At 50.9% G+C, this 25,430-nt stretch overlaps 1 protein-coding gene across 9 annotated transcripts in view; it reads left to right on the top strand.

The window, feature by feature from the left end:
• Nucleotides 1–9,823, top strand: part of Mroh4 (maestro heat-like repeat family member 4) — a 30,779-nt gene extending 20,956 nt beyond the window's left edge. For 6 of the 9 annotated variants that reach the window (XM_011245723.3, XM_006521352.3, XM_006521353.3 and 3 more), the window contains 13 exons: nt 790–939; nt 1,392–1,546; nt 2,481–2,625; nt 3,794–3,978; nt 4,186–4,323; nt 4,494–4,605; nt 4,809–4,952; nt 5,460–5,636; nt 6,052–6,207; nt 7,616–7,738; nt 9,078–9,180; nt 9,374–9,448; nt 9,638–9,806. In XM_011245723.3, the coding sequence (XP_011244025.1) occupies nt 790–939; nt 1,392–1,546; nt 2,481–2,625; nt 3,794–3,978; nt 4,186–4,323; nt 4,494–4,605; nt 4,809–4,952; nt 5,460–5,636; nt 6,052–6,207; nt 7,616–7,738; nt 9,078–9,180; nt 9,374–9,448; nt 9,638–9,738 (1,764 nt within the window). In that variant the 3' untranslated portion in view covers nt 9,739–9,806. Of the gene's footprint in view, nt 1–789; nt 940–1,391; nt 1,547–2,480; nt 2,626–3,793; nt 3,979–4,185; nt 4,324–4,493; nt 4,606–4,808; nt 4,953–5,459; nt 5,637–6,051; nt 6,208–7,615; nt 7,739–9,077; nt 9,181–9,373; nt 9,449–9,637 lie in introns of all 9 variants that reach the window. The other 3 variants (XM_011245722.1, NM_001177437.1, XR_003951423.1) reach the window with 3 other exon arrangements.
• The last annotated feature ends 15,607 nt before the right edge of the window (nt 9,824–25,430 follow it).

Here is a 25,430-nt window from a genome sequence, read left to right as displayed (position 1 = left end):
ATTCTCACTTGTATCTCCCTCTGGGGACAAGAGAAGCCAGCTTATCCTGTTCTTCTGGGGATACACTGTTCTCAGCACTGCCCCTCCCCATCCTATGTAAGCTTGAGGAACTTCCGTTCTCTGGACTTTCTGCCCGCCCGCCCCCCCCCGCACCCCCATAGTCTCCTCAGGCTCGGTCTGCCTATTACACTGGATAGAGAAGATCAGAGCTGAATTTGTGTCAAAGCTCCATCACTGGATGACCCTGGGTCAGTCATCCCATCTTCCTGAGCCTCAGTTGTCTTACCTTCTAAGTGAGGGTCACTTGGGTCGGTGGATCCAGCTGCTCCTGAGACTGGCTGGGTCAGAAGCAGTGACATTTTACAGCATCTAGTGTCTCCTGGGCCATGCACTAGGCTGAATCTGTTGTCCTAGTGGCACCCTTCCTAAAAGAAAGCAGGTTGGGTTCCATCCTTAAGAGGTGGTGGGATAGGGAAGCAAGACAGAGGAAGGCTAGATCTGGGCAGGAGCCGGTCATCATTCCGACACAGCCAGGCTCCTTACAAGGCTGTTTACCACCATTGTCCCTTGGGAAAGTCTTCAGAGAATAGGCAGCTGAGAGCTTATGGAATGCACACGTGCAGCCACAGAGCCTTTGGAACCCTGCAAACCTTTGTCCATAGCTCTTACATAACTGTCTGTATACAAGACCATCACTCCCTCTATGGTAAGAGGTTGGAAGACCCCCTGCCTGGTTTGATTTATTGCTGACCAGAGATTTCCCCCTCCCTGGCCTTTGCCTCTACACAGGTCTTCAAGGAAGACCTGACAGTGGCACAGCACACACAACTGATCCTCACGCTGGTACACAGTCTAGGCAGTTATAATCATCTCCACTCTGACCTTGCTGCTAAGCTCCTGCTGCTGATCTGTGTGGAGCCTGGCTTCAGGAAGGAGCAGGTGAGGCTGGGTGGATGTGGCTCCCTTCTGACTGTGTGTACATGCTCATGCAAGCAAGCTCCACACCCTCTCATTCACATGTAATCACAGAGACAATGAGTGACCACCCTAGTAGTCCAGGAGTGGTGTCTTAATGAACTTCCAGCCAGGTGCCTTAGTCTAGCAGATCCCCGACCCATCTTCTGCTGCCTCACAGGTGAACTGTGGGAGAGGGCAGCTCCAAACTGCTGTCCAGTTTGGCTTCACCAACTAAATTGAAAATTCATCCTTGGGCACTGCCAGGCCCCATCCACTTGGATCCTCTTACAGGGTCAACCACATTGCACCCCTTGGCTTGTTCACCCTACTTTTGTTACAATAGTGATAGCGATGGGGGAGCTGAACTGTATAGCTAAGTCCTACCAGGAACTCAGAGGGCTTTGCCCCATCTGAAGCTGCATTCCACTTTGCAGATAGCTGAGCTCTTGCAAGGCCTGTTCCAGGAACTGCCGAACATCCAGTCCAAGAGTGTCCAGCAGGCCATAAGTCAGGCCACCTTGGCTCTGGGGACCCAGCATATTCAGGAGGTGGTGGAGGTGATCTTATCCCTATGTCAGCCCTCAGAGAGGTATATCTTCCCTTGACCCAGACACCCCAATGTGGTCCTCATCCAGGCATGTGGTGGTCCACCTTTCTGGGCCATAGTTTACTTAGTACACTAGGCAAGAATAGGCATTTGGGGGTTCTGTCTCTTTCTTGACTCTGGGCTATGGCCAGAGGGGCTCTGAAGGTGTTTGGGAATCAAACAGGGTTCTAGCATTGGTGTAGAAACAATCTCAGATTCACAGTCACCAGAGACTGACCTGTACTCAGAGCCCTAGACCAGTCAAAGGCTGTGAAGATACACAAAGATGCCCTTCCACCTATCCACAGGTCCCCCCATGGTCCCAGGGCCTCAGTGAGTCTTGAATCCAGCTGCCAGTCTAGATAGTCTTTCAAGAGGCAGTCTATTGACAATGAGGCCTTACTAATTCAGAACATGGCTAGGGGCTGCTGGCAACAGCAGCATAGTCATAAGCCTGTCGTTGGTCCTTAGGTGGCCAGCCATATGCTAAGCACCTCATGAATATATGTATATATTTGGCAGTGTGGTATATGGCAGGGGCACTGGCTGATCTCCCAACACACAGCCTTTGACAGGGAGCCAAGTACAACGAGGGACTCATGAGCTCTGCCTGGAGTGATTCCTGGCTCTGCTAGCTTCCCTCTTCTCTTCAAACTATCTGAGTGGTGGGAGTCGGGGACACTTGCCCCTACTTCCAAAAAAAATAGTCAGGCTATATAAGGCAGCTATTTGCTTGGGGTCCTGGAGAGGCTGAGATTTGTGTAGATATCAAACAGAGCATCATAGAATATAGACCCCAGGGCCCCTCACTTACTACCCACCCCACCACCACCAGGGCTCACTGTCCCACATCCTTCTGATGACCAGCATTCATAAAGGCCTCTCTGGCGTGTTGTGCCCAGTGTTCCCAGTGGTGGCCTGGTCCCTGTCTCATCAGGTGGATCCTACCTCTGTGGAAGGCTCTGGCTGCCAATTACCAAGTGGCTCGTGATGTTATAACTCTACTCTACATAAAGCTGAAACTGCGCCCACCAAGAAGGCTCCTCCAGTCCACATATCGAGCCCGGCTGGTCTCGCTGATGGTGAGCATCACCCTGTGTAATGTGCCACCAGCGTGGTCCCCCAGGGCAGCAGCAGTCTCCAGGGCTTCAATTGACTCCTGGGGTGGGGTGAGGCAGGCTGTGTCGCCTCCAAGGGCCCCACCCTCAGGCCTTTATCACAGTCTGTAGTCATTTGTGGAGGTGGGCAATGCATTTCACTTGTGCTTAGTGAGCCTCTCACCTGGCAGGCATGACCTCAGTAGGTGTCTGAGGCACTCGCTTAGGGACCAGCCAACTGGCTACAGGCCCCTGCTGCTACTCTATACAGATGCCTCATCTTAGACCAGAGCAGAACAGAAAGTTCCACAGTGGGAGAGAGCCTTGGCTGCCCTGACACAGCTCAGACACAGTGACCATACACTGGGCCACTGTTGGCTGTGGGGACAGGGACAATGAAGAGAGATGGAGGGGTGACAAGAGGCCACTAGGATCTAGGGAAGGCAGGGCAGGGGTGGGACGTAAGATGGCCAGCACTGATTAGGAGCCAAGGCTAGCTCTTGGACTACCCCCAAGCTTACCCACTTATTATCTCTGCCCCATGAACTGAGACCCTTATACTCAGGGGAGGACAAAGTAGAACGTTGGGCACGACACCGTAGGACTGGCTGGGGGACGGTTTACAGAAAGAGCCAGGGGATTCTACAGCCCAACACAGACCAATTCCAAAGAAACCGGGCTAAATGGGACCAGCCACCAGAAACTCAGAGCCAGGGGAGGCCCTCACCAAGGAGGCTCTGAGAAAGACCTACAGTGGGAAGTGGGAGAGAGCCTTGGCTGCTCTGACACAGTTCAGACACAGTGACCATGCACTGGGCCACTGTTGGCTGTGGGGACAGGAACAATGAAGAGAGATGGAGATGTGCCCAATGGGATGGGCACTTAGAGAAACCCAGCTCATCATAAGGTGAGGCCAAGCCAAGAAAAATAGAATGAACCGTGTGGAATTCAGGCTGAGCAAAGTCTGGAGCTCAGAGCCTAGCCCCAGAGACCGCAAGGGGTCCTAGTTGAGCCTCAGAGCTAGTGCAAGGATCTTTGGCGATTTATCCAAGGGGTCTTCATGGGAGGCCAGACGAAGGCAGCAAAGCCCAGACTAGAGTGCCTTTGTAGCTGATGTCTCTGCTCAGGGGTCCCTCTCTGTCACCCATCTCAGGCTCTGGGCACCATTTATGAGCTCCTCTATACCAAGGAGTACCGGAACACAGTCTGCTGGGCCTTCTCGGGCATCCTTCTGGGCCTCCTCACAGAGCTCTACTACCTGCTGGAGGTGGGCCTAGTGCAAGGCCTGTTTGACTACCAGGAAGACGATCTGGGCTCTAAGCCCCTCGGGCCCTGCAGGTGAGCCAAGACATCTGTGGCCCCTCCCTTGCACTCACTGAGCATGCTGATGCTACGGACCCAAGAAGGGAAGGATTTTGAGTGGAGGTGGGATGGGTTGGGACAGAGTTCCCAAACTGTCCAAGAGGGAAGAGTCCTGAACAACGGGAGTCTTAGTAGGTAGCAGCTGACAAGTTTCAGGCACCCGTTTTATTCCACCCTGCCCAGGATCTGCTTGGAAGCACTCAAGGGCCTCTTCTGGACCACCGAATACTGGGAAGTGTTTGCTGATGTGAAGCTAATCCAGGGCTGGGAGCTCTTCGGGCAGTTGGAAACTTTCCCCAAGGGAGTGACCCTTTTGGCCAGGTGAGCCCTTGGCTTGGGCACCCTCTTCCTGGGAGTGGGTAGAATGGCAGCCCAGCCCACTCTCCATACACTGGATCCTGCACTCCAGACTCAGAATTCTGGGCAGTGCTGAGACCTAGCTGGAGAATGGAGCCCTCTGGGACTCTGGGTCTGCTTCTTACATGTGATAGGGCCATGGCTCACTATAACTGCGAGATCAAGGCTGTCTTGGGGCAGGCTCTCATCTCCCTGAAGAGCAGCGAAGAGCGAGACAACATTGTGGGCATCTGCATCATCACTGAGGTCAGCCTGTCCCCTATCCACCCCAGTGGACTTCCCTTCCATTGTCTCTGATATAAAGCATATAAGTCTGACCCTTGTGTGTCAGCTATGCTTGCTGGTAGACGTGTTTCTTCAGGTCTCACTTCATTCTCATGGCCTGGGGCAGGCGGATTCCTTGCCAGCTGTGGTTAGCAGGTGGGCTGATGGTGCCAACCCCTGCCCAGTTTCTCAACAGCCCAGATGTCTCCCAGCACATGTCTTGGAAGACCATGTACAACTCCCTGAACCTGGGCCTTTCTAGTCGCAACCAGATGGTGCGGGCTATGAGCTTGAAGGGACTGGGCAGCACCCTGATGCACCCTAAAAAGGTGAGGGTGGAGGAACTTGAGAGATATACCCTCTGTCATCCCAGAAAGATCACAGGGAGGGCTAGGCACAAAGGAAGGGTCTGTAAGGGTATCTCCTTGAAAGGTGGTAGAGAGACCATCAAGCCAGGTTGGTTGTGCTTAATTGTTTCAGATGATAACTTCTGTCAGGTACCTAATATCCTACCCTTTTGAACTTCCCAGAGCAGGCCTGTTCTGATGGTCCTCATGATGGGTTAGAATGCAGCTGCAGATTTGGCCTATTCCAGACACATGGTGTGGTTTTGTCTGTTTTCCTGTCCATCATGTAGGGGAGGTGGGGAGTGGTTTTGGGAACAGCCAGCTTTAGCACTCAGACCTCTGCCCCACCTGGACTGACTCAGATATGGGTAGATCACACCTGAGCAGGCCAGAAGCTCCAGTGTCAGCCTAAAACTATGACCTGCTTCACTGGGGCAGCTGGCAGAAACTGGTCAAGGGCCCTACTGGAGGACGGTGGTCTCCCTGCAGGCAACTCTGCTAAGAAGTAAGTTGATGGAGCTGTTGGACAACTTTCTACAACCTGAGTTCAAGGACCCTGCTGGCTTGATGAAGATCATGGGCCACCTCCTGCACTGTCTAAGTGCCCAGGGCATTGGAATTGTCAGCCTCAAGATCGCCCAGCACCTTCTCAGCCTGTTCACAGATGTGAGCTGGGCAGGGTATTTGGGTTGTCAGGACAGGACAAGGCAGGGCTGCAGATAGCAATCAGAAACTAGTGCCTGTCCTCAGAACATCCCCAGAACCCACCTGAGAATAAAGATTCCATAGACTGCTACTAGCTGAAGTTTGTGAAGGTACCGAGTCCTATGCTCAGGATTCTGCCTCCCAAGTTATCAGGCCAATGACTCCATATGAACTCCTCATATTGTGCAATAGGACCCAGTGACTTCAAGGGGTTGAGGAAGGATGAGCGGCCACTGGTTTGTGGGGTTAGGGACAATGACGGCTGGTCCTGAGCTGCACAGGGCCAAAGTGAGGCAACCAGGAGTCATGTGAAGAGAGGGAGGGGAGAAGCCTGGATGGTTGCATGCCTGAGCAGGAGACCTGTCTCCCCTCCCAGGAAAGGGCAGCGGTTCGGGAAGGTGCCATCTTCCTGTTTGGAGATGTCATCCACTATGGTGGCAAGAAGCTTAGGCAGAGCCTCAAGGATGTGGCTTCTCAGGCTACAGTACCCCTCCTCTTCAATATGGCTGATCCCTGCCAAGAAGTAGCTATGGTGAGTGTGCTCCAGCTCAGCTGGGGCAACTATGAGAGCCAGGCTGAAGGAGAACAGGACTTGAGGGCTCAGCTTTCTCAATGGAGCCCAGAGTGAGGTTAGAGTTCATGAGAGGCCATCTAGGTGACAGAGGACTGGGGCTGGGTTTGTAGGCCAACCCAGTAACCAGAGAAAAGGAGTGGGCTCTGTCTTGGTGGCGTTGCCTCAACCACCTGCTTCAGGTTCTTCACTCATATCCCATGCGGCCCTTGGGCTGCCTCTTCTGGCTGAAGACCTCCACACCACCATCTAAAATCAGCTGCAGAAGTCCAGCATTCAGGGACTTCGTACCTCTACTTTCCCCCTCCCTGTTGCTGGAATTTCCAACCCCGATAATTCCATATAACAAACAGACAATCCAGTTATTATGATTATAATCTATATGCCTAAATTGGGCAGAGCTAATACTATAATAGCTTATTCCCCAGCTATAAGACCCCTTGCTACTTGCCATTTCTCCTGGCCATGTGGTTCTGGTCCATTGCGGGTTTCCCTCTCCTCTTCTTTCTCCATCCTCTCTCCTTCTTCTCTCGTCCTCTTCTCCTCTCTACCTGCCCTCACTCTCAAACCTCCAGTCCCACCTTTCCCCTCCACTGTCCAACCACAGGCTCTAGCTTTTACTGACCAGTTAAAATGGTTCACATGAGATCACCTGAGTACGTGATGGACTGCTCATTGTGGGCAGCCCCTCTTGAGGAAGCAGAATTAACATCAGAATACAAACAGCATCAGGACTGCACTCCCCAGCCAGTGGTGTGAGCGTGTGCTGAACTTGGAGTGCCTACTTGTACCCTGCCTACCAAGTGGCACTACCCCAAGCCAAAGGAATGCTGTGCAACTCTCCTTGGGATTAGCCATGTCATGAGGACCTTGCGTTTTATAGGCCATGCCTTTGCAAGGCACCCTGAGCTCCTGGATCCATCCTCTGCCTCTGTTTCTCCCTAGGGCTAGCCTAGTCTCTATCCACTAGCCACAGGCCAAGCTTAGCCTCTTCTGGCCCTGGAATAAGTTCTCCCAGGCTTCCAAGAGTAAGACTTTATATTTAACAATCCAAATGTAGCCCAGGCCCATATCCACTGTGGGAAGTCAGGTTCCTTTCCAAACGTAGATTAAAGCTTCACCCCTCTAAGGCTGGTACTCCAGGCTGGTTTTTTTCAGAAGGAGGCCGAGGCAGCTCTTCTGGAAGTTCTATGTGAATTAGAACAGGAAAGGCCTGGGTTGGGTGTGAGTTGCCACTTCCTCTGGTGATATGTCCCCTTCAGTGCCCCCACAGGGGTGGTACTGTTGCAGAGACCTCTCCTTGAGGACTCTCTGAGATGAGAGGGATGGTAACAGGTCGGAGCATAGACACTCTGTTCTCCACTTACAGAAGGCCAGGTTCACCTTCCTGCGCTGTGCCATCTTGTTAAAGTGGGAGTTCCGGAAGGAGCTGTTTGGCAAGCTGGCATGGGGCCAAGGGCTGGGCGCTGCAAATGACATTTTTATCTACATGGTAAGGCCTGGGCACCTTTCCAGGGGAGGGTCTGGGCACAGAGAGGTGTGGTGGCTGCACAGTCACCTCCGAGCTTTCTGAGGGGAGGTTGTGGGGAAGGGAGGAGGTCTTGAGGGGGAGGGTGTTTAATTACTGGGCTTCTATGAGGAACATTTCCCCCTTCATAATGAAGGAGGGCTGGGAGTCTCCACCATGTGCACATAGTGTCAGCCTAGTAGGGCCTCTGAGGGCACAGTGCACCCTGGTGTTCAAAGTGCATATGTAAGGCAGATATATACCTGAGCCTCTGAGCCCATACACTGCAGGGCCCAGGAGTGGGAGACCAGTAGTAAATGTTACCCCTTGCTATCTAGTCACCAGTTTACTCTTTGGCCCCAGTAATTCTGTTCTGCTGGGTCTAGGCTGTCAAGGCCACAATCCCGGCCTCTTGAATAGGACCAAAGTCACATGGGCAAAGCAGGACAGGCCTGTCCTCAGTCTTCAGGCTTCAATGGATTCTGGTTCAGCCACTAGGGGCAAGCCTAGAACGGTGGCTGCAAAGATCTCAAGGTGATCTTTGGACAGGGTGGGGATGCTGAGCTCCCGGCCCGCTTATCCATCCCATGCAGTACACCATGTGGCACCTTGATGACAGTGACAGTAGAAGCATGGCCCTTGAGAGACCCAGGGCTGCAGTCTCCAGCTGTTTCATGTGGCCCTAACTTCAAATATCAGGTGGAGTTAGGGCCCAGGAAACAGAAAAGGTTTATAACCTGTAGCAGGGAGGACATGAGTCTGGGCAGTTAGAAATGGAAAGGCCATTGAAGGCCACGGAGCAGCAGAGCCCATAGTGACACAGGCACTTGTGTCATGTCTGCAATGCATGATAACGACACCCCAATGTAAGTGCCTAGAGAAAGCCCCGAAGGCAGCTTTGCTCCCTCAACAGCAGAGAAGGTCAGGATACAGAAGTTGCCAGTGATGGGCCTGCCTTTCCTCTTCATGACATAGGCGTTGCAGGGGACTCTGGGGGGTTGGGAGTGTGGGGCATAAAGCTTTTCGTTTGTGGTGAGATGGCAACCAGGCAGGGATGCACAGAGGTACCCTGGGCGGTGTCCAGGGTGAGATTGGGAAGAGTCACACATATGGCTGCTCCCGTCCTTGGCATGGACTCCCCTCACTGGATTGAATGAAGGAACTGGGCCATCGCCACCAGCCACCCTTGTCTATCCTCTAGGGGACTCAGATGCCCGCCCTCCTCTCTTCCAGGCTCTCGGGGTCCCTCAGGAAAGCCACGTCCCTGAAGTGAGGTAGCACACAGACCTTCAATATGCTCATAGGCCCTCTCTTCTCTCCTCAGCTAGAAAGCAATGTCGGCAACTACCAGCAGTTCCTCAGTCAGGCCTTGACGTATCTGGACAGTTCCCACATGACAGTGAAGCTGGCAGCCATGAAGTTCATCGGTAGGGACTAACCCAGCAGCCTCAATCCCCATCCCTGGTATCCCCCTGCCTTGGCTGCCACAGTGGATGGTCCTGCGTCCACTGCAGGGACAGTAGTAGATTTGGCTATCGAGGGGGTGGGATGTCCCTACGGGCCAGCGCTCTGTTTCGGTGGACAAGGGTTGCAGCTGCTAACCACATCCTTGACATCCAGGGGCATTGCTTCAGGACTATTTCAATGACCTATGCATATACTTGAGAAAGAAAGATGTGATCTTCCTTAAGAACTGTGAGCAAGCGGAGCCTTTGTACCCTCGGGGTGGCTGGGGTCTGTCTTGCCTGACACTTGCAGGAGCTTTCTGTGGGGGGAGATGCCTCTCCGGGGTGGGGGGCTTACTTTTCCCTCCAGACTGTGGGTTCACTGGCACCCTGAGCTCTTCAGTGAGCTCCTGGTGAGACAATGTGGGCTCTGCTGCAGGTTTGGAGGCCCTCCGCCATGACACGGACTCCAGGACCCGAAGGTTCTACCTGAACTACTGGAATGATGCCGTGGAGCTATCTTACTATGTTCAAGACTAGCTGCACCTGCGATTGTTCTTATTTTTGTCTTTGTTGAGTCCTATCTTTATTAAATGCCTCAGAGTATCTCTGGCCTCTCACCAGACGTGTGCCAGGCCCGCTTCTCTGCTTAATCTTAATTCCATAGGCTGTCCAGTGGGAAGGGCTCAAGACTCAGAGCTCCAGAAGTTGCCATAGCATTCCAATGGGCAGCAAGAATTAGGGCCTTCAGAGCAGGTGCTGCCACACCCCAAGAAGAGTTTAAGACTCCCAGAGCCTTCAGCATCCTGTTCCCCAAGCCTCACTTCTCCTCAGCCAGGCTAGGCTGTCCCAAGTGCCCACTTGGCCTATTGCCTACCTTATTCATCTGCCGATCTACATCCATCTACATCTGCCCTCGGGTTGGTCTTATGTGAACCTGCTTTGACACCTACCGCTCTCTTGTGGCCACTGAACCTCTTACATTTGCCAAGGGCCTTTGCTTAGCTTAGCTGACATCTATACCTTGATGGAACTTCCAGACTCCTGGGGATACCCCTCTCATACTCAGCTTGACTGCTTCTCTGCTGTTGTGTGGTTCCCCTGTGCATACCCATCGTCTCTGGCAAAGTCCCCTTTCTCCAAGCCCATCTAGGTCCTTCAGTTATGCCCAGTGCCCTTGCCTCTCACAGTGGCATTAGGATAGTGGAGGCTACCAGGTTAGAGTCAGGGTGTTCTTGGATCAAAGCCACCCGACAGTGATGAAAAACTGAATGTAGAGCCAGCCAGTGCCTTGGGTGTGGCTTTTCAAGGGCACATAGCTTCCTAAGAGATGCTCAAATGTATTGAGTGGCTCAGGCTAGAAGTGGCAAGTCACATCAGATGCTCAGAAGTTACTAGAAACTCCCATGTCCCCAAAGGGGTGGGCCGTGGAAGAGGTTGAGACTGAGTTAAGGGGAGGCAACAGGAGTGGGGAGAAATGAGAAACAGGAAGGAGCTGAAATGGCTCTAGGTGCCCTCTAGAGCCAGAATTTCTGAGTCAGTCCTAAATTCAGAGAAGGCCTGTCCAGCTCCCGGCCCTTCCCAGCAGGTGATGCCAGGGCCGGAGCTCTATTCGCAACAGTGCACATAGACACTACAAATCTTGGTGCGGCTGAAGCACGAGGTCTTTGCAAACAACACTCAGAATGAGCAGCCAGGTTGGAGGCTGGGTGGGCCGTGGGAGCCAAGAGCAGAGAAAGCATGAGGAGGGCAGCCCACGGCTAGGGGTTATGCCCACAAGAGGCTGGGCTAGGAAAGGGAAGGTCATGCCCTTACAGAGCACCAGGGGACAAGTAGGGACATGAGCCTGTTGGGGGTATGGGTCGGGTAGAGGCAGCTTTGACAGTGTGTGTGTGTGATAGAAGGTTCCACTAAAGTATAACAATATGCCTCCCTCCACCTTGGGCACATTACAATACCTGTATTTTTATGTGTTGCTGGAAAATTCTAAAGGCTTAAAGAGGCTTAAAGAGCCATCAGACAATGAGCTGGTATAAGAACGGCGAGTGAAGGCACTGAGAACTCCAGGGTCTCTGAGGACTGATGAGTTCATGGCGCTGGGGTTAGAAGACAGGCCCTGGCTTCCACAGGCTACACTAGGCTAACACCAAAGGCTCCTCAACATTGCAGCACCTGTGGGGCCAGGGAGCCATAGAGCCAGAGGAGCCGGTCTGGAGCAGGAGTGGGGTCAAGTCCTGTCTAACCCCAGAGATCTTATCTCAAGAGAGGTAGAAAGTGGGATGACTCCCTCCCCTGCCTTAGATCTGTGTGTTCTGTGCACAGAGTTCTTTACCCACACCAGAGGAAGTCACATAGTTACAGTCAGGTTAAACTTCCCCTCTTCTTATAAGGCAAGCACCTGGAATTCCTCCTTATGCAAATGAGGAATCCTCAGTACCCTGCCCCCCCCAATGCTGTACCTCCACCCCAATAACTCCTATGCACCCCAATGGCTTAATACACCTACTCAATAAGCCCCTACATACCCCTAAAGGTTTAATGCGCTCACCCAATAGCCCCTACTCACCCACAAAGGTTTAAAAAGCCTTTGCTCCCTGCCCCAGTTAAGAGAGCTTCTTCCTGAAGCCTACTCCCGAGAAGTCTGTTTCTTGTACTTACTCACTGTCTGAGGTCTCCATGATCTCCTGTTGCTCTTGCCTCACTGCCCCTCTCTGGGTCTGCTAGCTGTGGTCACAGATCACTCCATAAGGGAAGTGGAAAGGAGTGGGAACAAGAAGCACTCACCCATTTCCAAGAGGAAGGGACAGAGCTTCCCTGCAGTGAGGTGCTCCCACCATAGACCATCTCTGTACAGACAACAGGGTAAACCACACGTGGATGCCTGACAGTCATTTAGAGGCAGAAGATCCGTAGCCTCACCATAGGAGCTGAGAGCCGTCTCAGCAGATTTCGGCTCCCACGAACTTGAAATACCACAATGAACAGAACAGCAGTTAAAACAGCCATGTGTGAAGAAATATTAGACAAGACAGACATTATCTCACCAGAAAGGGCTAAAGAGAAAAAAATGAAATCCTGAGAAACTCGCCAAAACAGAAAAGATACTTAAGTCCATAATCACAAGGAGAGGGATATAAACCAAGTAACAGAAAGCAATGTAAAGAATGCAAGGTCTTGGGAACAAAACACCCATGGAAGGAATTACAGAGACAAAGTTTGGAGCTGTGATGAAAGGATGGACCATCTAGAGACTGCCATATCCAGGGATCCACCCCATAATCAGCTTCCAAACGCTGACACCATTGCATACACTAGCAAGATTTTGCTGAAAGGACCCAGATATAGCTGTCTCATGTGAGACTATGCCGGGGTCTAGCAAACACTAGAAGTGGATGTTCACAGTCAGCTATTGGATGGAGCACAGGGCCCCCAATGGAGGAGCTAGAGAAAGTACCCAAGGAGCTAAAAGGATCTGCAACCCTATAGGTGGAACAACATTATGAACTAACCAGTACCCCGGAGCTCTGGACTCTAGCTGCATATGTTTCAAAAGATGGCCTAGTCGGCCATCACTGGAAAGAGAGACCTATTGGACACACAAACTTTATATGCCCCAGTACAGGGGAACGCCAGGGCCAAAAAATGGGAATGGGTGGGTAGGGAAGTTGGGGGGAGGGTATGGGGGACTTTTGGGATAGCATTGGAAATGTAATTGAGGAAAATACGTAATAAAGAATATTTAAAAAAAAAAAAAAAGAAAATGGCTAGAAAGGAAGAGACACCTCCCTCCCCCTTCCCCTTCCCCTTCCCCCACCCCATCCCCAGGAATAACAGACAGCTTTGGAGCTGAGGTGATGTCAACTGGGAGAGAGTACAGTGACATTCTTAATGGCTGCCCTGGAATATGAACACTTAAGTTTCAATCAGAAAGGCAAAAGTGATGGAGACAGAATTATTTCAGTGTCCCTTTAGCCAGGAATTGAAGGGCTGTCCACGCCCTCAGAAAACAGAACTGCCTGCTTCTCCCAGAATGCTTCACTAAAGCCAGCACAGGCTAAGATCGGCCGCACGAAGAATAGCTTCCAAGGTATCAGCGTCGGCGGGGAAGACTGATGTCACCTGTGGCCATGTGGAGCAAACTCCAAAGGCACAAACTGTTCCTGTACTTAGGAGGTCGAGGCAGGTGGATGGTCACAAGTTTCAGGCAACCTGAGCTACGTGGCTTCCTCAAAATGAAAATGAAAATCTAGGGCAAACAAAACCAAACCAAAAAATCCTAGCAACCCAACATCCTGGGAAGTATCACCGCCACAGGGTGTGCGGCTGCTGACAGATACATGGATGGCGTGAAGAAACCGCAGCAACAGCTATGAGGCTGGATGCTGCTGCCAGCTTGACTTGGAATCACCATGGAAACACACATCAGGATGTGTCTGTGAAGATGTATCAGAAAGGTTTAGTAGAGGAAGAAAGACCCACCTTGAATGGGGGTGACACCATCTGAGAACTGGGGTCCCAGACTGGACTAAAAGGAGAGAGCGTGCTTAGCACCAGCACTGGGCTCTGCTTCCTTGCCGTGGGTGGCAGTGTGACTGGCTAACTGCATCATACTCCTGCCTCCTGGGTCATTTCGTCCATAGTGAACTGTCTGCCTCGAACTGTGAGACTTACTAAATCCCTTCCTTCCTCAAGCTGATTTCGTCAGGTTTCTGTCACAGCGAGGAGAGAGGGAACCAATATAGGTGGGTTACAGAAGACACAAGCCCAGAGAAGCAGCAACTCCAGCAGAGGAACGGGTCAAGAACACAGGGGACAGTTTACAGAAGACCCAGGGCCAACAGATATAGGAAAAGAAACAGAAGCTTGGGGACCATGAGGGGCACTATGCCTGCAACAGAGCCCCAGATCCCTCTGCACTTCTTTGGTAAGTCAGACAGGCTGATGGCTGTTGTGGGTGAGGCTGCGGGTACATCATGGCAGAGTACAACTGGAGCACAGCCTGATGCCACATGGCCTGACGAAGACCGCAGAACATCGTTGGCTGGTGGTCCAACTCCTGAGTTCTCACACCAGGCTACAGCTGGCCTGTGTGAGGCTGTGTCCATCAGGGATGCTGGCGAGATCAAGTTTGAAGTAATTGGAGAAAGCATGGGGAATGCATACACAAAACATCATGAGGCAGCGAGAGGGGTCTGATAGACAAAAACATCTCTCCTGCTGGATGCAGCTATATCCCATGCACTGCACAGTTGCAAAGTGCTCTGGACTGGTCTCAGGTCTCACTTTCCCTCTGGTATTCCTTGACCAATACTCAAAAGCTATCTAAAACCTAGACATAACCATCAGGTGCAGACAGAAAAAGCTTCAGGCGGTGCTACCTGTTTGTGGTCCAGGAGCTAGAGATGACTCCTCTAGGGAGTGAATGTTCCTTTGCTTCTGTCTGGTGCTCCAGCCTTGGGAAATCTTGAATTGAGCAATACCAGCACTGAAGACACAGACCTCCGAGGCAGGTGTAGGGACTGAGAAAGCAGGGGATGCCCTTGCTTTTCTGTTTTCCCTTTGCCTCCTTGACCCCTGAACCAGGAGATGACTAGTTGCACAGATGCCTCATAGAACCAAGAATCTAAAGCTCCCATTTGGAAAGCCAGTTCTGCAATCTAAAATTAAATAACCTATAGAGACTCTGGAAAGCCTCGACAATTGCAAGGGAAAGGACACGTGACAGATTCCAGGCCAGGCGAGGCAGGGTCCCGAGGGAGAATGTTCAAAGATTTTACACATCCCTTTGTCACCATTGCTCTAAGATGTAATGCAGTGGACAGGAAACAGAGACATTGCCACAGAACACTGATGACACATGTACAGAGGGACAGGGGAAGGACAGAAGGATCAAGCAGAAAAATGAGAACCAAACAGAGAAACAAGACAGGAAAAAAAAATATCAGACAGGATCCAGAAAAGAATCACGTAGGCAGAGCAGAAAGAAAACAGAATAATCAAACAGAAACTGGTCAGAAAAAAGGCCCAAAGCAGAGGTGTTGACTGGAGACAAGCTGAGGGGCAGAGACACTAGAACCCAGGAGGAGTCTGGTGTGCCGTTCCCTGAGCGTGAACAAAGGAAGAGGGGCATTGTGGTACAGCTCGTTGTACCGCATCCTCTGAACTTTCTTCTTGCCCAAAAGTTATCAAACTGGGAACACGGCTGGAAGGATGGCTCAGGGGTTAGAGCACCTGTTGCTTCTTCCAGGGACCCAGGTTCACTTCCTGGCCCATGCATGTGGTTCACAATCATTTGTAACTTTAGTTCTAGGGGACCCAACACCCTCTTCTGAACTCTGTAGGCACGGCACACACTTAGCGCACAGACATACACACAAGCAAAACACCCACACACATAAACTAAAAATAAAGGTTAATTTGTTTTGAATTTAAAAATGAAGTTATGAGAGTGTCTGTGTAGGGGTAGTGGCGGCTCACAGCTGTAATTCTAACCCTTGAGCGACTGAGCCAAGAGGAGTGCCATGAGACGGGGGCCAGCCTGGACTACACAATAGGTTCCAGGCTAACCTAGACTAAAGGATTAGACGCTGTTTCCAACCCCCAAACCGTCAGAATGGATGTTAGAGAAAATGCAAAACTAAAACCTATCCTAGACTTTAGCAATGAGTCCTTAGGAGTCAACACGCAAAGATCACCCCTCACCCCAGTGTTAGATCTCTTCACAGACGTTGCTTGGAAGAGGAAGAGGTTGGCCCCGAGCTGGGAAAAATGGAAGAAAGAAGTTAAAAGAGAGAGAGAGAGAGAGTACTAGGCACCCTGTGTGTTGTAAGATGGTAGGAGACAGCTAGACACACATGGTGAGGGAAGGCAGGTGATGTGGCCTCTGAGGCAGACCAACTAAATACAGCCTTGACCTTCTGGTCTAGACATTACGGTCCAAGGGGTTTACCTGAAGGAGGTGAAAGCCTATGACCATACTGGAGGGAAAAAAAGGCTTTTGATAACAGTTTCTTAACTTCCCCAACCAATCTAGATGCAATCAAGATACCTCTTAGTAGCAGACTGAATTGACATGTTGTGTTCAAATAGTGAGCCATTGTTTGCTAAAACAGGCAACATGCTAAGCCTTATATGCAGATTCTGAGGTTAAAACAGAACAAAGCAAAACACCAGCCTAGAGTTGGGGAGATGGTGCCATGGGCAAGAACAAGGGGGTAGGGGCTGAGTTTAAATTCAGCATCCACGTGAAAGCCAGGTATGGCCATGCACACACCATGGTAACTCCAGTGTTGTGGAGGCAGGCTGATCCCAGAGCTTACTAGGCAAACAGTGAGCTTAGATTTAGTGGAAGTATAATAATAATAATAATAATAATAATAATAATAATAATAATAATAACAATAACAATAACAATAATAGTAATAATAATAACAAACAACAACAACAACAATAATAATAATAATAATGATAAAGAATAATAATAATATAATGTGGAGAGAGCAATAGAGGAAGATACTAGGTGCCTTTCCCTGGTCTCTACATGCATCTACATGTGTGCACAGAAACCGAAGACGCCTGCCTGTAAAGGCTGCCAACTATGCAAGCCCAGAGACTGGAAGGCTGAGGCTAGAGGATCATTTATTCCAGGCCAGTGCGGGAAGCTTTCTGCACCCCGGACTCAAGGCTGAGAGAGCAAGTAGGAGACGGCTCAGTGATGGGATGTCCACCTACCAAGCATGAGGCCCTGGGTTCAACTACAGTGTTGCAGAATTAAGGAAAACCAGGCCAGGCTCCCAGGGGAGGATTTGATGGGAAAACGAATTGGAGGCTTGGGACACTATTCTTTGTCCTGCCCTTTGCTACAGTTACCCAATCACAGAGAAGCATACACTTGAGCAAGCTCATTGAACACTCCAAATGCACAGTTTACAGTATATATGAATGGTGCCCTGCTGCACTTGAATGAAATGGTGGAACCCAAGAACCTATGGTCGAGTTCATCACCATGTGTAGAGAAAGCTGTTGAGTATAGCCCTGTGTAATTTGAGCTGTGTGCTTGGCTATATGTATTCTTATTAAAATAACCCATATTGAGAGAGGAAAAGAGGAAGAAGTAACAGATCGGATGCACACGTAACAACCAGATGGGCGGCTTTTAAAATGTGCTTAGTGGAAAATTTTTAGATATGGGTTAAGATATAGAGCAATATTGAAATGAGCTGTGCTTTGATCACTGGGCCCTGGTTATTATGTAAGGTGCTAGTGGGAGGGGACGCTTGGGAAAGGGCCACCAAACTTGCCACACTCTCTTTGCACTTTTCTCTGTGCCTGGAATGGCCACCAAAACTGCAAAGAAGTCTTTAAATAGGAGCCACACATCAACAAAATCAAATAGCTCCTTGCAGGCTTGGGCAGGACTGTAGGGGCACAAAGAAAGCCTGGGGTCAATAGTAGGTCAATAGTAGAAGTAGGTGGCTGTGGTTAACTCAGTCTTTAACAGCAGAGAGACAGACTGAGGGAGGGAGGGTTTGGGGAGGGAGGGTTTGGGGAAGAAGAGAGGGCTTGGGGGAGGAAGAGGGGAGGCAGGGAGGGAGAGAGATCAATAACAATCCAATAACTACTCACTGCAGTCTTGAAAGCTTATGTCTCATGAGACCAGCCTGGGATCCCAGCCAGTGACCTCAGACGAAGCCCACACATAGGTAGCACCTTACACTGCCAACAGAAATGAGACAATAGTGTCCCACTTGCAGAGTTATTAAATTCAGGGCTGAAACAGCAGATAGAGTCTGCTCTGCTGGCTGAGGCCAGGGACCAGAGCAAGGTTCTGAGATCCTTGAGCTGTTGGGAGTGGTGTGTGTGTGTGTGTGTGTGTGTGTGTGTGTGTGTGTGTGTGTGTGCCTCTTTGACACAGCCTGGATCCTTGCATTCCTCAAAACACACAGAGCAGCCTTTGACAGGACTGCAGGGAATTTTCCACTACGACAGTGGGAATTTTCCATATGTCTTTTGCAGTCACTGAATGGTTGAACGGATACAAAAAAATCCCAAAAGGTTATGAGAAAAACAGCAGGAAAGAGTCTCCTGGCTGACTAGTCACTTCTGCCACCAGAGAGGAGCACCGGCTGTGTCCTTAGTAGCTGGGTGCCCTTCATTTCGATTCCCTCCCACACCTTGCACCTGGACAGGGTCAGACCCGGCGGGCTGAGGGCTCCATCCTCTAAGATGCCCAGCTATAGACAGTCCTCTGGGGCTTTCAGAGCAACTAGCTCCCATCCCCTACCTCTGGCTTTCAGCCCCTTCTTAGGTGCAATATTTACTTGGAAGCCTCCTGACCTTTGTCCTTTAGGAGTCTCATGGGGGTGACAGCATGTAGGCATGGCTAGTAAACCATCAGGCAGAGCAGCAGAAGATTAGCCATCCGTAAGCCAAGAAGACAGACCTCCGGGGAAGAAGCCAGACACACACACACCTTGATCTTGAACCACAGCCTCTAGAAAACATCTATGCCAAATAATTGTTTGGCCACCAGGGGTCAATTTAACCTTCACTGTTAGTCCTTTCTCCCTTCCTGGATGTCTCGGGAGACTGGCAGTCTCCACTCCCTAGTCCTGTCGGTGGGCTTTCCTGTGAGCAGCTACCTTCCTCAGGCTGTGGAAGAACTCCCAGCTAGCAACCTTCACATTAGCCTACCAAGGACATTCATCACCCCCAAGACTCCACAAGTCCCAGGAGCCAAGTGTGTGTGTGTGTGTGTGTGTGTGTGTGTGTGTGTGTGTGTGAAAAAAGCAAAGACAGGAACCCGATTTTAATAGATCACAGAAGTATAGATTTGAGCCATAAAATTGACCATCTAGACTTCCTGAACATGGCAGTGACTCTACTCTGGGCTGAGAAAATGTGCATTGAATATTCATGAGAATGGTCATATCTTATGCAACAGAGCATTTGTCATACAGACCGCATTCTACCGGAATGATAGTTAAATCAGGACTCACAAGTTGGGGTGTACGCCTCTGATCCTAGCACTTAGAGGGGTGAAAGTATCCCCTCTGATCAGGTCCAGACTACCTGGGGTACCTAAGAAGAAACACCCTGTCAGTAAAACAAAAAAGAAATTATAAACTGAGAGATAATGGGTTTTTTTCTAAAACCCTACAGTTTAGAATTCTTAAAATGTGTATAAAAGAACTTGTCTACCCAAGGACAGAGTCTTGTTAAAATTAGAAGAATAATTACAACTGAATGATAAAAATAATGTGTACGGGAACCTGTAGGATGGAACTCAAGTGACACGTTGAGAGAAGCTGGTGGCCTAAGATGCTTATATTAGACACTCAGAGAGGCTAACGGCTCATGTGGGAGGGATCCAACTTGAGCTGCTTGTCTGCCTTCACTACCTTGCTAAGGCAAAGAAGGAAGTGACACACAAGGATTAGCACAGGGACCCAGAGGGCACGCAGCTACTTCCTAAGCAAGGTGACTCAGAGAAAGCACAGTTCCCAAATCTCCGGGCTGACAAAAGGGACCAGACATGTCAGCAGTTCTGAGAGTAACAAGAGGTTATTATGAGCCCTGCCAGGAAATGTGGCCAAGGTAGATTCCCAAAGACATCACATGAAATAATTGACTTAAAAAAAAAAAAAAGCCCCCGAAGCCCGAAGCCTGCACAGAGAAGTAATTAATTGCTGAGACAGATTTGGTTAAGGGGTGCTGTGGAAGAGCGTAGGGTGGGGACAGCCTTGGGTGAAGGGTCCAGTGGGGACTCGAGGATGGGCGATCAGGAGGGGTCTGAAGCCAGCAGAAGCAGGAAGTGGGACGGCTGGGGCGCTGGGATGTGAGTGGCTTGGGAAGGGTGACTGCGTTCTCTTGTCTGATCCTGTGCTGAGCCGCCTTGGTCAAACACACTTCTTATTTGAGAGTCCATGAAAACCCCGGGCCCAGATCAGCACCTGTCTTAACTCTTGCTTTGGTCCATCTGGAAATGGAAATTGTGTGTGGCCCCAGCTCTATTACATATGACAGGAGACATGCTGTGGGGATAGAAGAGTAGAGAGCAGAGTCTGTCTGCACCCCACTGGCTTAATTTCACCTTTGACTGGGTGTCCCCACCCACCCTCTTCCTTAGTTTCCTCCTTTACAAAGTAGAGCAATGGTAATTAATGGCCCTCCCCTCAGGGTGCTGGAAGCTCTTACAAATATCTGCCCTTACCATCCCTCCATTTAGTTCAGCACATGATGACCGAACAGGGAAGACTCAGTCCTCATGGACCCCTTCTTGAGAGTCTCCACCAGGAGCCCACTCTCACAGGAGCCTGAGTGTCCTGTGCTCCAGGGTCCCTCTCAGCCACTATGCTGGCAAGAGCCTCCTCTGAGCCCATCTTTCTGTGTGTTTGGTTCAAGGTCCATGTCTTGAGAGAATCAGCCTGGTAGGAGGCATTTAGCGAGTTTAGATAGACCAGGGCTGAGTGAGGGGTGGGGCCAGGCCATCCCAGGCTGTTGAGAGGGAGGTCTTAGCAAAGTCTGGGATGGGTGCTTGTTGCAGATGTGGGAGGACTGAGAGAAAGTCGTGGCATATGAAGAAAGAGTCACACCCCTTTTGTTGATTCATTCACCCCTACTTACCCCTGCCCAATTCACTCCTTACTCACCCCTGCCCATGTCCACCCTCCCTTTCTCCCATTCTGGTCTTTGTCCATTGGGAGTTAAGAGCCTCTGAGAGAATCCTTGAGCCTCAGCAGGGCCTGGGTTGCACCAGCTGCTATGGAGGGCAGGTGGGGTGTATAAAGGTGCTAACCAGTCAGGAGTGGTCCTAGCTCCATGTCCACGGTGAACTCAGTGAGGCTTAGCCACAGAGTCCTCCTGGCTTGAAGCTCCATACTTCTGTCAGAAACTCCAGGGAGAGAGAGAGAGAGAGAACAGGAGGATGTTAATGGGGTGGCTGCCTCTAGCCTCCCCCATCCTTGAGTGAAGTACATATGGTGTTCCCAGGAAGCCATAAGGAACCCAGCAACACCTCCTCTGCTTAGGGACAGCTGTGTGTCACTGTCCCGCCCCATGTCAGCCTCCTTACACCCATCTGGTCCCATTTCCTAGTGAGTCCATAGTGGTGGTGAGGGGAAGCTCCCAGACCCTATGGGACATGTGTGGGCTCACACAGTGTCACTGAGATGAGGTGACTGATGGCCCTAAGAGTTCATACTACTAAGTTCACGACTCCAGCTAGAGGCTTCTAAAGTCCCCAAACTGGCCTTCCAAGTTCCAGGACCCAAGAGCAGACTGCTTTAATGAATTGCCCAGTAAGCTCTGGGCACCCGGAACAAACCAGGCTCCTAGGTCCCTGAGTCACACGGGCTCTGGAGGATACTCTGAGGGTGCAGGGCGGGAGGGAAGGTTCTGGAATCCACGTCAGAGCTTAGGAGCTTGCGTGCTGTCTTCCGCTTTGCCTAGGCCTTATTTGGAGGTGCTTCCGCTGCGTGGGGTGCTGGCTGGCACATTTGCGAGCTACTCAGAGTTCCTCCTGCCTGGTTATTTTTAGGCCCTGACAAAGGGGAGCCCGAAGCTTCTCGACTACCCAAGAAGCTTTGAATTAAAAATCTGGGGACCTGGGAGTCCTTAGGGACTTGTGGCCCCAGGAGGGGACCTGAGAATCAGAGGGGGAATGTGAGACATGGTGAAGAGTAGACGTGACTTTCTTTACCTGGTCATCCCTGGGTGGCCAGTGAGGCAGCAGAGACCACCCCTAGCAGGGTTGCTCTGCATTCACCCAGCTCAGACCCCGATGTGCAGGTGCTCTGAAGCCAAGTCTGAGATGCCTCCACCAGGACTCTTCCTCAGGAGGCTGGTTCCTCAGGACCAAGGCACTAGAAAGGATCAGAGGACTGAGCAAACCAGGACTACAGAACTTTACATCTAAGAGTATCATTACCTGGCCACCTCTGCCCATGCAAAAAAGCCAAGGGGTAGTTGAGAGTGACAGTTTCTGGGCTCTTTGGGTGTTTCATCAGCTGCCCCATAGCCTCATGGGCGTTTAGAAAGCCACGGGGAGCTGGCATCTCTTTAGCCCTCATCCTCCAACACAGCCCCCACTCCCCAAGGCCATCACAGGGCGGTGAGGGCAGGCTGAAGAAGGGAAATTCCACCTAGCAGAAGATTCTGGAACAGGTCCAGGAGCCAGTGTCATCTTGTATGTTTGCCCCCATCAGGAACCAGCCCAGGGGAAGCAGGGCTCGGGGAGGAGAATGGGGTGAAGGAGAATACCAAAGGGTAGACATTTCCTGGGCAACAGGAGCCCTCATGTGACAAGAGCTCAAGGCAGACGGGTTAGATGAGAAGGACTTGCTCGTAGTAAGTCATTTTGCCACGTTGGGGCCAGGAAGTGGAAGAAAGGTCACTGTCGAGCTTTGGCACAGAGGTTTCCTGCCTGACTAGAGGCAAGGCATTATGGGAAAGGGTAGAGCATCTCTAAGGCCCCTCTCAGCAGCGCTTGCATTAGTCACAGGTGGAAATGAGCAGACAGAAGCAGGTAAGGAGGGGGGGGCGTCCTCCAGATTGTAGGGGTGTGGGTGTTGATAAGAACGCAGTACTTGCTGGCAGCTGCTTCTGCTGGCTGCACCTCCAGTTGACGCAGAAACTCATTGTCCTCATGTGTCCTTCTTCCTTCACATTCCCCAGTCCATAGGAGCCAGGAAGCAGTGAACTGTAAGACCCAGGTTCTAATCCCGTCAGCATCACTACCTTACACAGCGATCACAGTAGCTACTACTGTCTTTGGCACCACCAGAACAAATGTCAGTCACAACCATGACCACCACCACCATTGTCACTAGCATCATTACCGCGACCATGTGACTATTTGTTGATGTTTCACTATTGCTGTTATCAGCCTTACCAGTGTCACCATCATCATCACCACCATCATCACCAGCCTCACCATTACTCTATTACCTCACTGACATCATCGCCACTACCATGGTGGCACAACCTTCGTTATTATGTTAACCTTACTACATCATTATCACCATCACTACTATCACAGTCACTAACACCATCATCACTATCACCATCACCATTATCATGCTCATCACCAGTAAAATCTCCAGTTCTAGGTCTATAAACCAAACTTTTGCCACCAACGTTACCCGCCCCCAACACTGTGCCAGTCACAATGGTGACCTCCATCATTCCAAGTCCCACATCTCCTAAGGCAAGGTAGTTCTAATGATGGCAGGTAGAGGGTGGCAGAGAGTACTCTCAGGTTCACTTCTGACTGGTTGCTAAAAAGGGTAGCTGGGTACTGAGAGGCTAGGACAGCCAAATCACACAAGGAAGACCCAGGAAGATCTCTCTGGAGGCCCAGCCATCTGAGGCTCCAAAGGAAAAGAGTGCCTTGTGATGGTAGCAGCAGCTAAGGATAGTGTTGGTGCCCTTAGGAAAGAGGCTCATTGGGGGAGCATCCAGGAACTGGTGCCAGGAGAGCTGAATTGCAGGCAAAGCCCTTTCTGACCTGTAGCATACCAGCAGCATCCTCTAGTTACCCTGAGTCTGGTTCTTCACTCTAGACAGTGTGATGGTTTGTATATGCTCCACCCAGGGAGTGGCGCTATTAGAAGGTTTGGCCCTGTTGGAGTGGATGTGTCACTGGGTGTGGGCTATAAGACCCTCATCCTAGCTGTCTGGAATATTCCACCTTCAGATGAAGATGTAGAACTCTCAGCTCATCCTACCTGGATGCTGCCGTGTTCTCGACTTGATGATAATGAACTGAACCTCTGAACCTGTAAGCCAGCCCCAATTAAATGTTGTTCTTATAAAAGTTGTTTTGGTCATGTACTGGCTGGTTTTGCGTGTCAACTTGACACAGGCTGGAGTTATCACAGAGAACTGTGGGGGAAGTGCCTCTATGAGATCCGGCTGTGGGGCATTTTCTAGGTTGGTGATCAAGGTGGGGAGGGTCCCGTGTGGGTGGGACCATCTCTGGGCTGGTAGTCTTGGGTTCTATAAGAGAGCAAGCTGAGCAAGTCAGGGGAAGCAAGCCAGTAAGTAACATCCCTCCATGGCCTCTGCATCAGCTCCTGCTTCCTGATCTGATTGAGTTCCTGTCCTGACTTCCTTTGGTGATGAACAGCAGTATAGAAGTATAAGCTGAATAAACCCTTTCCTCCCCAAACTTGCTTCTTGGTCATGATGTTTGTGCAGGAATAGAAACCCTGACTAAGACAGGTCATGGTGTCTGTTCATAGCAAGTAAAACCCTAACGAAGACAGATGGGATCATGACCCTGCTTGCCAGGTGTTAGAAGAACAGTACTCCAAAACACTGAGCCAGAGCAAAGAGACCTGACAGCAATCCATGGAAAGGCTCCTGTCCCTACAAGGGTTCTGGGCCAAGGCGACACTCGGTATGGACTCCCCTTTGGAATGTATATGGAGCCTGCTGGAGTGGGGCCCACTGGAGCAAGGCTCAGGGTGCTGATGAAGTACAGCCTTTGCTGGCCAGCTTCCTGTGCCAAAAGTAGATAGCAATTTCCGTTATGGGTCTCTCTAGGAGGAGGAAGAGGAGCCAGGACTCCTAGCACAAATATCCCTCCAGAGGGAGGGCCTGCAGTGGGGGTTGGCAGGGAGAGCTGCCTCTAGACACACACTGCATTTTACAGAGCTTTGACTCCAGCAGTTGAGTCTCTCCCTTCACATGGCCGGTATGAGGGGCTAGGGTACTCTATGCTGCTTTGTGTGTTGTTGCAGGTGGAGAGGACAGACAGGGACAGGCAGCTTACAGAGCTGGCTATGGATGCTTGGTCACTGCATGAAGACAGTATGAGGACAGTGGTAAGTCTGAGCAGGGTTCAGCCCTCAAGACCGAGACCTGGCCCACATTCACATGCTGCCTGCATAGGCAGAGTGCTGGGACCCCAGGGCTTTCTCTACCTGTACCAATAGACCCTCTCAGCTTCTTTCATTTTGTAATAGCCAGGGGTGAGGCCACTCAACTCATAGGAAGCTCTCCAGTCCTGGAAGGCAGAGCTTTTGTGCACAGACTGCAGGTGCATTATGATAGCGATTCTTCACGTGACCTGTGGTAGGCGCTGTGACGAGGCTTAGAAGCCTTCCATTGCGGGACATATGCACCCGTGCATACTTGGTTCACACTAGCCATGGCATGGTCTAGGCTGGGTCTTATTTTGTTGCCAAATCTCACCGAAGCATTGGTGGGGTGTTTGCTTTGTTGTTTGT

Source organism: Mus musculus, chromosome 15, assembly GCF_000001635.26.
Source record: "Mus musculus strain C57BL/6J chromosome 15, GRCm38.p6 C57BL/6J".
Classification (NCBI taxonomy): Eukaryota; Metazoa; Chordata; class Mammalia; order Rodentia; family Muridae; genus Mus; species Mus musculus.
Note: the sequence above shows the minus strand (reverse complement) of the source record. Positions and strands in the feature narration are given on the sequence as shown.